Source organism: Amia ocellicauda, chromosome 10, assembly GCF_036373705.1.
Source record: "Amia ocellicauda isolate fAmiCal2 chromosome 10, fAmiCal2.hap1, whole genome shotgun sequence".
In the NCBI taxonomy this organism is placed as follows: Eukaryota; Metazoa; Chordata; class Actinopteri; order Amiiformes; family Amiidae; genus Amia; species Amia ocellicauda.
Window position 1 is genome coordinate 25,307,864 of NC_089859.1, and position 13,145 is coordinate 25,321,008.

Genomic DNA, 13,145 nt, shown 5'->3' on the forward strand with positions numbered 1-13,145 from the left:
GATCTGTCTCCTAGGCAAAATAACATCAGGTTATGAGTAATACTTACCGAAATACATACTGTTCTTCATTAATCACACATAGAAAAATCCCACTGTTCTGAGTTTCCACTGTACTCTCAACATGCGCTGACATGCAAAACAGGGAAGTTTCATTCTACAAGCTCAGCTACGTTTCCCTTCAGCATTCGGTTTGATCATTATAGCTCTTCAGCCAGGTTGCTTATATGCTGTCTTATCCCCAACACAGTCCCTGCCTGATTATCATGTACTCTGGCAGCATACTGTGCTTTTGCTTCTACTGAAATCTGACTCCTCCTTGTGATGTTCTTGTTGTGCTTGTGACATCAGTAGTGCCAGAACAAGATTTGTTCTAAGAGTCTGCTTCTCAACTGTTCTGCTTGTGCGTTCATTAGATTTGCTTCGTTCTCATTTAAATGACAAGGCAGGCTTAGTGTCATTCACAACTCCATGCCACAAATAACTGCAAGGCATTACGGCTATGTTTAATACTGGGTTTAGATAACACCATATAATATCACACCAAATACATCACAAATCTCTCTTCTTACTATTCCCCAAAATGTGCGGTGTACATTTTTCTGTTTCTCGTGTTTATTTGACATGCACATTCCAGTAATTCTTTTGAAGGTCAGGCTGCATTTACTATAGTGAGGCAATGATGCATTTATTGATTATAAATCAAGATTTTGTAAAACAAAGTGCATTGATCTGCCCGCACTTTAAATTGCATACAGCTAATCTTTGTCACCGTTACACAATTCAGTTCGATCAAAAGTCTCTTAAAAAGCATTTTATAAGCGATGCTTTTTTGGTGGTAGTGTTGTTGTTGTTGTTGCAGAACTGATATAGCACACGATTTGCCTTCAGCAGCTGTTTTCAATTAATTTTGAATTCACCCATCCCTCCTATCATATCCCCTGAGCCCACATTAAGTAAATAAGTTTATTCCATATCTAAAACCAGCCAATCTCCAATTTCGCCTTGGCTCTGTTCCACAGTCTAAACCCACTGAATGTGTTTTTTAACCTTGACTCAGAAGTGTCAGTTCTGGAAAAGTGCATTATTTGTCACCATGAATACCGTTTAACTGAGCTGGTACCCAGAGGAACTCTGCAGAGCCACACGTGAATACAGCGGGAGGAACTTAATTAATCTTGCTGTCACTTCAACGACGCTTTTCATTAGTTATGGTACTATCTGATCAACTGGCTTTGTCTGTATTTGGAAAACCTTTCAACTGCGTTCTGGAAAGTCCTGCTTGTGCCTTGAAGATCGAGAACACGCTTTCACATTTGATGTTAGGAAACTAAAATAAACTCACCTTAAGGTGTCCATGGTTACTTTTGCTAAAAGGCAAAGCTTGCTGTATGAAACATAATGATATTTGTTTAGAGATCGAGAAAACATAAACCTGTGGCACATGTTGTCATGTTTTACATCTTTCACAAGAATGTCCTTTCAAGGTCAAGTATCAGGAAAAGAAATACTTAAAAATGAACAAATGTTCCTGTCATGTCTACTGCCCTTCACTTCAGGTATAATCTTTCTACATGCTGGACTAAAACTACACCATATGGACAGACAATTTAATAAATGTCTGTCACTTTCTAATGTATTTTCCTATTAAACACACAGCCAAATATAATTAATGTGTTTATTATCCATGTATGATAAGAATGGATCTGCTAATTCGGTAGATACATTTGTGAATTGTACAGTGAAATGGTACATGTATATAAATGAATTAAATGCATTTAAAGCAACATTTTACAAGTGTTTCTTCCCTGAGCAGCACAATTTGGCAAGAACTGAAGAATTATGTTAATAACCTGATCCAAATTTTGTAGTAAGTTCAATATATGGCCACATTTGCTAATCACAGTTTTCTCATATGTGTTACATAAGATTCCTATCAGGTGCTCGGAAGCACAAATGGCAGAGGCAGAATGCCTTTTCGTAGCTACAGGGTAACACTTTACATTAAGTGGGCAATTTTGGGAACTAAGTACTGAGTAATTACCTATGTACTTACATAGTAATTACACATAGCTACAAAGTAGGTAATGTGTTATTATGCAAGTGGGGTGTAATTATATACATGTGTAATAATTTGGCAACATAAGTAGTTACACATTACTTACATTGTAACTATGAGTAATTATACAATATAGATTAATTTATCTAGTACCTGCATTTCATTCACTATGTGTAAAGTGTTTTCTTTTTGTATTTCAGTGATGTTGTTACCTGTGTAATATGGTGTATATGTAGAACATTGTATTTATTATTTATTAGCAAATAACAGAGCAGAGTGAAGTAACAGTTGTCACAAATATATATGTATATATATATATATATATAAATTAAGAAACAGTACAATAAGATCAATGAAATTCAATAGGGCTAGACTAGGGTACTGCTTAATTTACGATTCACGAGTCAAAGTTTTGATTTGGTCTAGCTCCTAATTAGGGTAAGTTATCTTGGATAAAGGTGTTTACAAAATAATAATAATAATAATAATAATAATAATAATAATAATAATAATAATAATAATTTAAACCAAAATTACTAGGATACTGAATTTCAATTCTGTTTTATTTTTTATTTTATTTTTTATATATCTCTGGTTTATACTGGTTAAAATAAAATGTGTGTTAAACTAGAGAAGAATTGTTTAGCATAATCTCAAAATGTACGTCAGGGAGCGCCAAGTATTCACAATCAGGAAATACCATGGTGGGATTTGTTTAGTTGTTTTGACTTGTATTATTAATGTTTATGCCTGTTTGTCTATTTGTTGGTAGACAGTAGAGGTCCAATAAAATGTCATACATACAATATTGAAGAAGGTGTTATTCAATTTAGCAAAAACAGTCAATAGGCTGGTGGATATCTAGCAGCCATCGGGATGCTTGGGTAGAAGGACGTTGACATTATCTTTGTGAATAGAGTTCTGCACCTTGCTTCCAGTTTCCCATAGTGCATTGTAAGAGGCACTGCAGGTATGGACTTACAAAGGGGATTATAAACCTGCAGCGAAGACCTGCTGAAAGAGCAGAAAGCTTTTGTGTCTGCCCCTGAAAAAAGTAATATATCCATGCCATGGAAATATCTGGCAGTACAGTATCCTGGAAGATTACAGAGTCCTCTTGGTTCCCCCCAATGTTACAAAAGAATATATTATTAGCAATCCATTTAACTCCCTGATTGACAATATGTTCAATCTTCTCAATAAAATTAGATGTGGGCCGATTACAAAAATTGCTGCAGTCTGCCTGGGTATGATGAATGCTGCTGATTATCTTCTGAATATCTTTTCCATAAATAAGGCATACTTCTGATTACAATGATAAGCTGTTAAAAAATAAACCAGGGCTGTTTGATTTACAGCTATAACCAAAGTGTTTCCTATGGGCCATATTACATATTCTGCCAAAAGTAGAAAAACTATGAAAAAGCAAATATCTGCTTTGTGTTTTATTTGAATATCTTTCAATAATTTAATAGTGCTGTTAATGTACGATTTTACCTGACTGATGCATGGCTACATTTCTACTGTAGGCCCCATTACTCAACCCTTTGTAAAAAAAAAAAACACATATGTTAACAATAAAACTGTATGTACATAAATCAAAATAGAGAAAAATCAGTGAATTGAAATTGTATAGAAACTGTTTTCATTCCTCCATGTTGTTCATGAAAGAAAATGCTTTCATTTTCAGCCTACACTATAATTTTCATTGCCAAACACTGACAAAGGGAAAAACACTACCTGAACATCTGAAATACAGATTTTCTTTGTGCATTTTTTGTAACGCAATATGCTGATCAAGGATATAGTTAATCGTCTGTACTACTTGTGTTGATCTAGCAATGTGCTTAAAATAATGGATGTTTAAATTCTATTAATTTTCTGGATCATAAAGTGAAGTAGTTCCACAACTCACATTTCCAGAAGACTCTGTTTCTTTACCAGTTACAGAAACCACGGTAAAATTAATGGAAAGATGGAAAATGCAAAATGATTAATCATCATCATCATTGTAATAATTGTAAAGGTTAAGACGAGTACGTAGAAAACAATTAAATTAATTATCGCCCAGACACCAGGATGTATAAATGATACAATTCCACACAATTCCTGCCTGCAAGATATTTAAATATGTATTACTATACCACTACTATTACATGCTAACAACCAAGAAGATAAAATAAAGTAATTCAGGACTGCACTTTGAAACACTGGGACAAATACTAATAATAATCTCAAGAACATTAATATAAAAGTAGTTCCAACAATTCAAACATGAATAAATGTTTCCTAATGTGCTACAAATAAACACTTTTCAAGGCCACGCTTGCGGGCTGTTACTATCAAATAGCTAATTGCAAAAAAGAAAATTATTGTATGACCTAGCAGAGACCCACTGGCCATGTAAATCTGTTTTATAGCTTGTAATGCTGCTCATGGCTTTTAAAGTACTTATTTGTGAAAGCTGTGAGAACATTTGGTAACAGGTATAATTAGCTCTTTCCCATTTCTTTGTTAATGAATTTACTGCACAGAAAAATTGCATTATTAAAGAGTGGCTTTTCTTCACGAGAATGGTAAAAACATCTTGTGTGATGTGGCTCCACAGAATAAGTGCCCCTGTTAGAAACAATGTCACAATATTGCTATGGCTAGCTATAGAACTGGCACTTGCAAAATGCATCTCTGTTCTCTTTGTAAGCCATGGGAGAAATAAATACATAATTAAATAGATACAAATAACATGATTTCAACAACCATACAGCTAGGTTAAATATTGTTGCGAAGTTTCTCTTTTTATAATGGAATTGCATAGCTCTGTATTGTTTGCTAGATCCAAATGCATATTAAATGTAAATATGAGAGCAATATACAAAAAAACAAAAACAAATACCCAATATAATGGTGTATATACATTACATACATGATAAAATATTTATATTACTTAAAGAAGCACATCAGTATTGTTATAGTTTTATGATGCAGATATTTCTGATGCTATATATACTGAAAAAAAGTTCTGCATGTAATAATAATAATCAAAGCACTATTTCAAGTTGTTTAATGCCTGCACCCTGTGCCTCAGTTGTTTGATATACTGCGAATGTGCTGTGTCTTAAGAATTATTATTTTGACTTTATAATCCATCCATGTTAATCAGTCTAGGTCTAATGAAATAAGGTATGGCACAGGCTTGTTTATCCTGTTGTTGTCTGTCACGCCCTAGTGGGTGGTTAGGGGTGATACGCTGTGCGACCACGCCACCTCTTTTTAGAACGAGAGAGGACCTCGTTCAACCAATATCTCTCTCCCTAGGCAGGCTCAACTGGACCCCAGAACACCACCACACAGAAGGTAAGTTTTGCAACAAATAATAGTTTATTTTAAACAGTGCTGAGACAGGGCATGAAGACTTTACCAGAGCAGGGAAATAAATACAAAAAGGGAATATGGGAATGCTAAACATATAAAACCTATTCTAAAATTGCCTTTAAAAAAAGGGGCAATACAACAATGTAAAAACCCTACCTAAAGTAACACAAAGAAAATAATAAAAAAATTGAATAAATAAAACCCAATTCCCCTAATCTAAAATAATAAAAAAATAGCAGCAACCCGAATTTCAAATGTTTAATAGTTTCACAAAAAGTACTATTGCATGGAGCACATCCCCTCTCTTCTCGAAGGAGGTTAAATGGTCTTTCTTTCAGCACAACGCCAGGACCCCGTTGGCCAACTGGGACCCCAACAAAGCTGCATTTAAGAAATGACTGTTAGTTCCAATTTCCAAATGCCCAAGTATTTAATCACTGTCTCTTTTCTCTTTGTTCACAGGTGTAATGCTTCTCCACGGGATATTTGGTGAGAAAGCAGACAGCTTCGCAAACCCAGCACAGAGACCCTCTCCTTCCAGATTAAACACCGCAAGGTTGTATGACTGTTGAAATCTGGTTCAAATGTCTCAAAAAACAAGTTAATCTATCACTGTGAATACTTGAATGTCCCCAGAAACTAAAGAGAGATACTTAGTGGTCCTTAGTCTCGCCATCGACTCCAGCGATTGAGTGTCCTTCTCATCTATCTCCGTCCATGTTGTAGCGTTATGTTGGGTGTATTTGGATAAGAGCATTTGGGCTCTGAGCTGAAGCACTGATCTAAAGAAAACCTCTCCCCCCCAAAGTTATCAGATTCCCTTAGCTCATCAGCTTGGAACTGGTTTGCATCAAAGTGACAGTTTTGGGGAGGATGGCACCAAGAAGAGGCCAAATAGTTTGGAATTCTGCTATGAGATGTCTGGAGAAAGGGGCCTGTAGGTGATAAAAACTCTTTGAAGTGGATGAGAGCCGAAATCCCGACACAGAGCTACGAACCCGGGCCAACCGGCATTTCCAAAAGATGGCATGGATTGACATCAGTCATAAATCAAGCCCCCCTCCAATAGGACACTGGGGGCTGAAACCGAAATCCAATCTCAAGAACTCAGGAACCAATCACCTATTGATCTGACAGACTATAAGGAACAGCGGACAGTCAGTCGCTCTCTCTCTCACCTGAACCAGTAACTCGCTGCCACAGCTCAACCTGTAGCTCTGTTGCCAGAACCGGAACCAGAAACCAACCAAGTCTTTGCCGGCAACAGAAGAGTTAAACTGGGAGAAGGAGATTGAGCCGTACGAAGAATTCTTTTAAAGGACTTTATTAAATAAAGAACTTTACAGACTGCACATGCCCACCTGTGCCCACCTGATCAGTGGAGTTTTACAGCTGGACAATTGACTAAGTCGACTGAATACGAAAGTGTCAGTCATTTAAATAGCTATTTGAGTCTTAAGAAACTTGACCCTTGGAACAAACAGGGCCCTGCTTTCCTCAAAGACTTTGTCTTCAAATAAGTACGGTGAGAGACCCTGCTTGCCAAGAAGATTTTGTGCACAACCTTGGAGCCTTCAAACCAGTGGAAAATCTGTTTGGAAACGACTCTACTTTCGCGAAACCCCAACTTCCAGGTGCATCGACTGAGTGGAAGTTCTTGGACAAAGCCGAACCGGACTGCCTTTGTTCCAACCACACGGACCTCGTGCCGTGTGCTGTTATCTGAGCCCGAAGCCAGAGAGGCCTCTCTGCGACGAAGTTCAGATAAGTTTAACAGTTTGGAGTTCATGATTCATGACATTTGAGAAATCAATTAGAAATGTTAATCTGTGATTCATAACTCTAGAATGTGTAATATCATTTAGTTTTCTTAAATATAAATGTGTGTTGCATTAAACTGTTTTGTTGATAATTTTAGAAATAAAATCTGTCAACGCCGAGAAATATCTTCTCATTCCTGTTTAACTGTTTAGTCTGAAATTGACACAAGTTAATAGATGTTAGATTATTGGTGGCCCTGCCTATCCTTAATCATTGAATAATAATCAGTTAAGGGAAATTGTGGTAACAAGTAATGATAGGATCTTTTTTGGCACCTAAACGTAAATGAGACTGATATATATATATATAACGAGAAGTTACCTGACATAAATACTAACCTGCGTAGTTATTTAATGTCTGACTAATAATACTAACGAGAGACTCACCTTCGTCTTACTAACCGGTATTGTAGTCAATGTGTTTATAACCTTTTTTGTTTAACGATTTTTGTTATCATATGCGATCCCATGGTCTTTGATTTGGTCACGGAAGTGATTTGTCTCTGATTTGTTGATCTAGAGTTGAATTTTAATTAGTTTTTCCCTTTTGTATAATTAGTGTAGTGCTACATTTAGTCTTTGTTTTGAATAAATTTGACAATTTATATCTTTGGAATTGGTGTCTGCGTCCAATTATTACAGAAATTGAGTTCTACAAGATTCCAGGATTCGTGATAAGGTGATACTATAAATTCACTTCTTTAATTGAAATTTATAAGTGTACCTTACGCTACAATGTCTCCAGGGGATTCCTCTTAATAATTATTTATAATCCTTCAATAATCTTCAGGGAGTTCTTCACCATTCTCCCGGTCTCCTGCTGTCTCCGATCACCGCTTGTACTTGAAGTTAATGTCCAAGCTGCGCTCTATGCGTCCTGTATCTGTCTCAGTTGTTTTTACAGGCATTTAGGGGAACAAGGGCACAGGTGAAAACAATCAAGGGTTAGAGTCCAAGTTCATGTGGGAATGCTGATTGGTGGCGTGCAGCAGAGAAAGGATCAATCAATTCCAATCATCCAATTAAATAAAATATAATAAAAACCACACAAAAGAATAATGGAAGCAACGCGTGAACCACACAATGTGCAAGAATATAAAGAAAAATCAAACAGTGAAAAAGAACCTAAAATAGGCACTGAACTAATTAGTTAGCTAATTAAGTCCATCACGCCCTGCCCGTGACACTCCCCCCCCCCCCCCCCGAACATCCCTTGTAATTACAGAGATTCTCTCCTTTCTCTACAGTGCTGGGGTCTAACCCCAAAATTTGTCAGCTGTGACCTGCGCACTCCCCCTCTGATGGGGGCTGCAGGCGGGACAACAGGTTCCACAACCTCTTCCCCAAGTTCTTCCCCCCAACCTACCTCTAGGTCCAGGTCTGTGCAATCGTTCGGGGCAGCCGAAGGGCTGGATAACAGCCCTCCATAAGGCCTTCACCATAGTGGGAGCGGTCTGATCTTGTACTGGCACAGCCCATGCAAATCTGGAGAATAAATCCACCATAACTAGTACATGAGGATAATAATCAGGGCAGCCCCTAATGACAGATGGTCCAATGCAACAATCTCCAAAGGATAGGAAGTCTTGATAGAGACTGTGGGGGCCGCTGCTTCCGGTCACGCTTTTGCCCAGGAGCACTGAGGGCACTCCCCCGCCCAACGCTTCAAATCTTCACCCATCCCATGCCAGAAATACCTCTCCTGCAACACCGAGAGAGTATGAGCACTGCCAGCATGTCCAGTGGCCTCGTGGTACTGGACCCACACCTGCCTTCCTTTCGCTCTGGATGCCACAATCTGCTCCTGTTCACATACCTGTTCCCTCATACTACCCACTTTCCCCTCCAGGCTTTCCCCAACTACAGCTCGCACCTCACCTGGACCAGCGGTCCCTTCCCCTGGAAGCTGGGACAAAATATCCACATTCTGGTTCCACTTTCCTGGCCTATGTTTAATATTGAACACGAAATTAGCCAGTTGGGTGGCCCATTTCTGCTCGACTGTTCCCAACTTAGCCATGCTGAGGTGCACCAAGGAATTATTATCAGTGATGACCATTAAGGTCATCCCCCAGAGGTAATCTTTACATTTCTCGGTAATGGCCCACTTGAGGGCCAGCAGTTCCAGTTTAAAGGATCTGTAGTTCTGATCATTTCGCTCTGCAGGATGCAAGCAATGACTAGCGTAAGCAATAACCCTTTCTTTCCCTTCCTGTACTTGAGACAGAACTGCTTCCAGCCCATCGAAGTTGGCATCAGTATATAAATTAAATGATTTGGAAAACTCTGCATAAGCGAGAATAGGGGCCCTCACTAATTTAGCTTGCAACTGCTCAAAAGCCGCCTGGCACTGTGGGGTCCACACAGAGGGGCGGCGATCTTGGCAAAGGCGGGGATGAAATGCCGGTAATACCCCACAAAACCCAGAAATGACCACACCTGCCGCAGAGTACCAGGAAAGATCCAATTCTCTATGGCTGTGATCTTCTCTGGCACCCCGCCCATGATACTGCTTTTAATTACGCTAAATAAAGCAAACTCAATGTTCCTTCATTATAAACAGATACTTTAAGCAGCAAGAAAAACACATTAATTAATAGTTTACAGAAACCTCCAGGCCTAAAAGAGAGTAGGGGAAATATACTACAGCATTATAGGCTAAGCAAATCGTTAATGTTATGTCTTTAGATTGTGTTTAAAAATGGTTATGGCCTACCTGAAAATCATTAATCACCACCACACGTTATTATTATTATCATCATTGGATACCCCATGTTTGATAAATGTATACCTAAAAGGCATATTAAAAATGCACACAGATGGATTGTAAATTAAAATAAACCTGTTTGCACCAACTCCCTTGTGAGTGTATGTGTGTGTGCGCTTCTCAGGTCTGTGTGTGTTTAACTGTTCATGAATGTATATGTTGTGCTAAGGCAAGCCAAGCTCCAAAGTCTCTAGGCTGCTATTTATTGACTGCTTCATCTTCAAATTATGCCTTCTTTTCGTATGCTCTGCTATGTGCTGTAAAGCTGCCGCAAAAACAGTGACAGGTGTCACACTGACAGCAGACTGATTCTGTAATCTCACTTTTAACAAAGCATGACACCGTTTCTTTATCATAATGGATTCACAACATTTGCAGATTTAAACGCTTCTCCGTAATTGGTTATGCAGATTTACCAATGCTGCCAATGCAAATACATTGAATAAGAGAAGAGGCCTGTTGGAGATGCAGGAGAGTTGTGTTCAGTGATTTAAAAATATATAATGAAATAGGGAATGCAGAGTGAGAAATGTTGATCCGGTAGGCAGTGTATCATGTATCTGTGATGTATCTATGTGAACAGATTGTAAAGGGTATTGCATATATCAGGTACCACATTTCTGCAAACAATGACAAAACTACAAGCTCCAAAATGTGACTTGTCAAACAAACCTTCATGCACCACAAAAGAAACTGCCACAAAAACCATGTCTAGCAAGGTAGTATGTAAGGTAATTATACACTGGGAATCATGTAATTAATTATGCTACTAAGAAAGGCAATTAATTTGGGATGGGGTGAGGTGTGTACTATCGCAAAGCGAGTTGAGCTACACAAATAAATAACTGTTTGTAGTCATGGCTATGCCACCTTGTGGGTGTTGGGCTCTAGGACCCAGAAAGGAACCTTTGCTTCTTTTGATTGCTCTTCCACACCTCCAGTTCAAATATCCCTAGTTGCACCTCTTGAACCAGGACCACAATACAACACCATGCACAGGATGGATACCAATTTAAAAGCAATAATTAACAATGTATTAATACAAAGGGATAAAACACCAAAATAATAAAACAGTAGAGTCCTGGGGGACTACAGTCCACGTTGATGCTAAGCACCCAGCAGTGTAGTTAGCGACTTCTTCTTGACTTCCAAAGGGGAGAGAACAGAACCCAGGATGACTATGGGGGGAAATAAAACAAGTGCCAGTGAACGTGCTTTGATATCCTATAATCCAGTCTAGGCCTAGAACACAACCCACAGTAACGTGCACCACTTGATTCAATAACTAATCACAAATCCCAACACCAACTTACATACATAACCCATGTTCATCATACAAAAAGGTGTCCTGAAAAAACATTTCCCCAAATAGGCTAGACTAAAAGAAGCCTGGATTCCCCAAATACAATTTATGAAGCTCTATACACTGACTCCCCTTTCCCCATTAAGTTAAAACTAGAATGTAAAACCTTTAAAAGACAGAGCTGGTTACAGATTGTTAATACAAAGCTGCACATAAAAAGAAAGGCCGATCTCTATAGCAGTCCCATAGTAATTGTAGTCTTGAATGCAGAATGTAGAATAAAATGCTAAATGAAAAACAAGTGCCCACTGCTAGGGTTTAAACCAAAAACCAATACACACTAAAAGCTAAATCTAAATGGTGCATTTCTTACACCATGGTTAGAGACTTATACTCTATCTTGACAGACATACACTTAAAACTGTATCCATAAGGCTTGTGCTTTGTAGTATAAGGCTAGCATAACACAAATGAGTCTTCTAAAACTCTGGCAAGTGCACGGTCACTTATTTTTTCGTGGGGTAAAGTCTGCAGCCGTGGAATGTGGTGTGGACTCCGGTCCTAATCACCACTGCTCCGTCCAATAATGCCTCTGATAACGCTGTACAAGCCCATCTGTGCCCCGCCTCATAACTTCTTGGAAACGGTTCCTCCAATGTCTTCAGTTGATGTCTGTCTCTGCGTTCCCATCTCTTCTGCCTTCCGTGTACCCTCCGGTTTCCTCCGGTTTGCTCCGTTTCTTTCCTTTTCTCTCTTCTCCAATCTGCACGCTCGATCTCCTCTCCTCCATCTCTAACCTTGCTTTATAAAGGCTCTTAAAATACAATTAAAAGAACGTGGGCCAATCAAGTCTTGAGTTCATGGATTGCCAATTGGTCACTGATTGGGCGCAGCTGGAAAATCCAATGAAAAAATGGTGTCACCTCAAAATCCATGTGAGGAAACCAGTCCCGGGTGAAAAATAAGTTCCACAAACATATAATGATAGTGATAACATTAAATTGTGTGATAAGTGAAAAGTTATACTCATAATAATAATATTAATAATAATGATAATAGTGATAACATATAATACACACCCAGGTTCAAGGAAAAAAAAATAAAAAATGCACCCCATGTCACCCACATGACAAGCTCTCAAATGATTTCAAAGGACATAGAGTTTATATAAAATTGCTTGCTGGTAAGACTTTACATAGGAAAAGGAGATCAAACATAATCCTGGAGGTTATGTCTGTATATCTTCTGGAACCGTAGCAAAGAGAACATTAAATATCTATGGGCTTCAGGCACATTTTGGAAGCATATGTATTCAGATAAATTACGAAGCTTTATTATGCACACAGAACTTTTTTTTTTTTACAACACAATCTGTAACAGGAGTCAAAGACAAAACTGGAATTGCCTCCATTTATTTGTATGGCTTAAATAAAATGGTTTTCCATTATATTCTGTAAAAGGGATCCCACAACACATAAATTAAGATGTTAAAATGCCAATGTTGTTCTTTCCCAATTAGAATTACCCCTTCAGCTTGCCACAAGCTTTGATCTATAATAGCACTCCAATGGCCCACAATGCTAGGGACATTTCTAATCTTGAGCTTCAACTGACTTCAGTACATTTTTGTTGCTTAGGAAGTTGCAGCAGGAAGAAAAGGTTAATATAGGACTATAATTGTGCATTAGGATCATTATTGTTTCAAAATAAACAGTAGATAGAGAAACATACATCAAACTTAATCACTTTCCACTGATACAAGGAAGATATGTTTAAATAGTTAAGCAGCACAGCAAGTTTTACAGTTGTTTGTTTTGTTATTTGATG

General features: G+C 38.2%; 1 protein-coding gene across 3 annotated transcripts in view; it reads right to left on the reverse strand.

The window, feature by feature from the left end:
- znf385d (zinc finger protein 385D) overlaps window positions 1-13,145 on the reverse strand; it is a 133,052-nt gene that overhangs the window by 56,116 nt on the left and 63,791 nt on the right. Inside the window, exon 1 of one of the 3 annotated variants that reach the window (XM_066715711.1) lies at window positions 48-298. The exons of the other annotated variants lie outside the window; for them this stretch is intronic. Within the exon in view, the coding sequence (XP_066571808.1) occupies window positions 48-69 (22 nt within the window). The 5' untranslated portion in view covers window positions 70-298. Of the gene's footprint in view, window positions 1-47; window positions 299-13,145 lie in introns of those variants that run through there. 3 annotated transcript variants of the gene reach the window in all.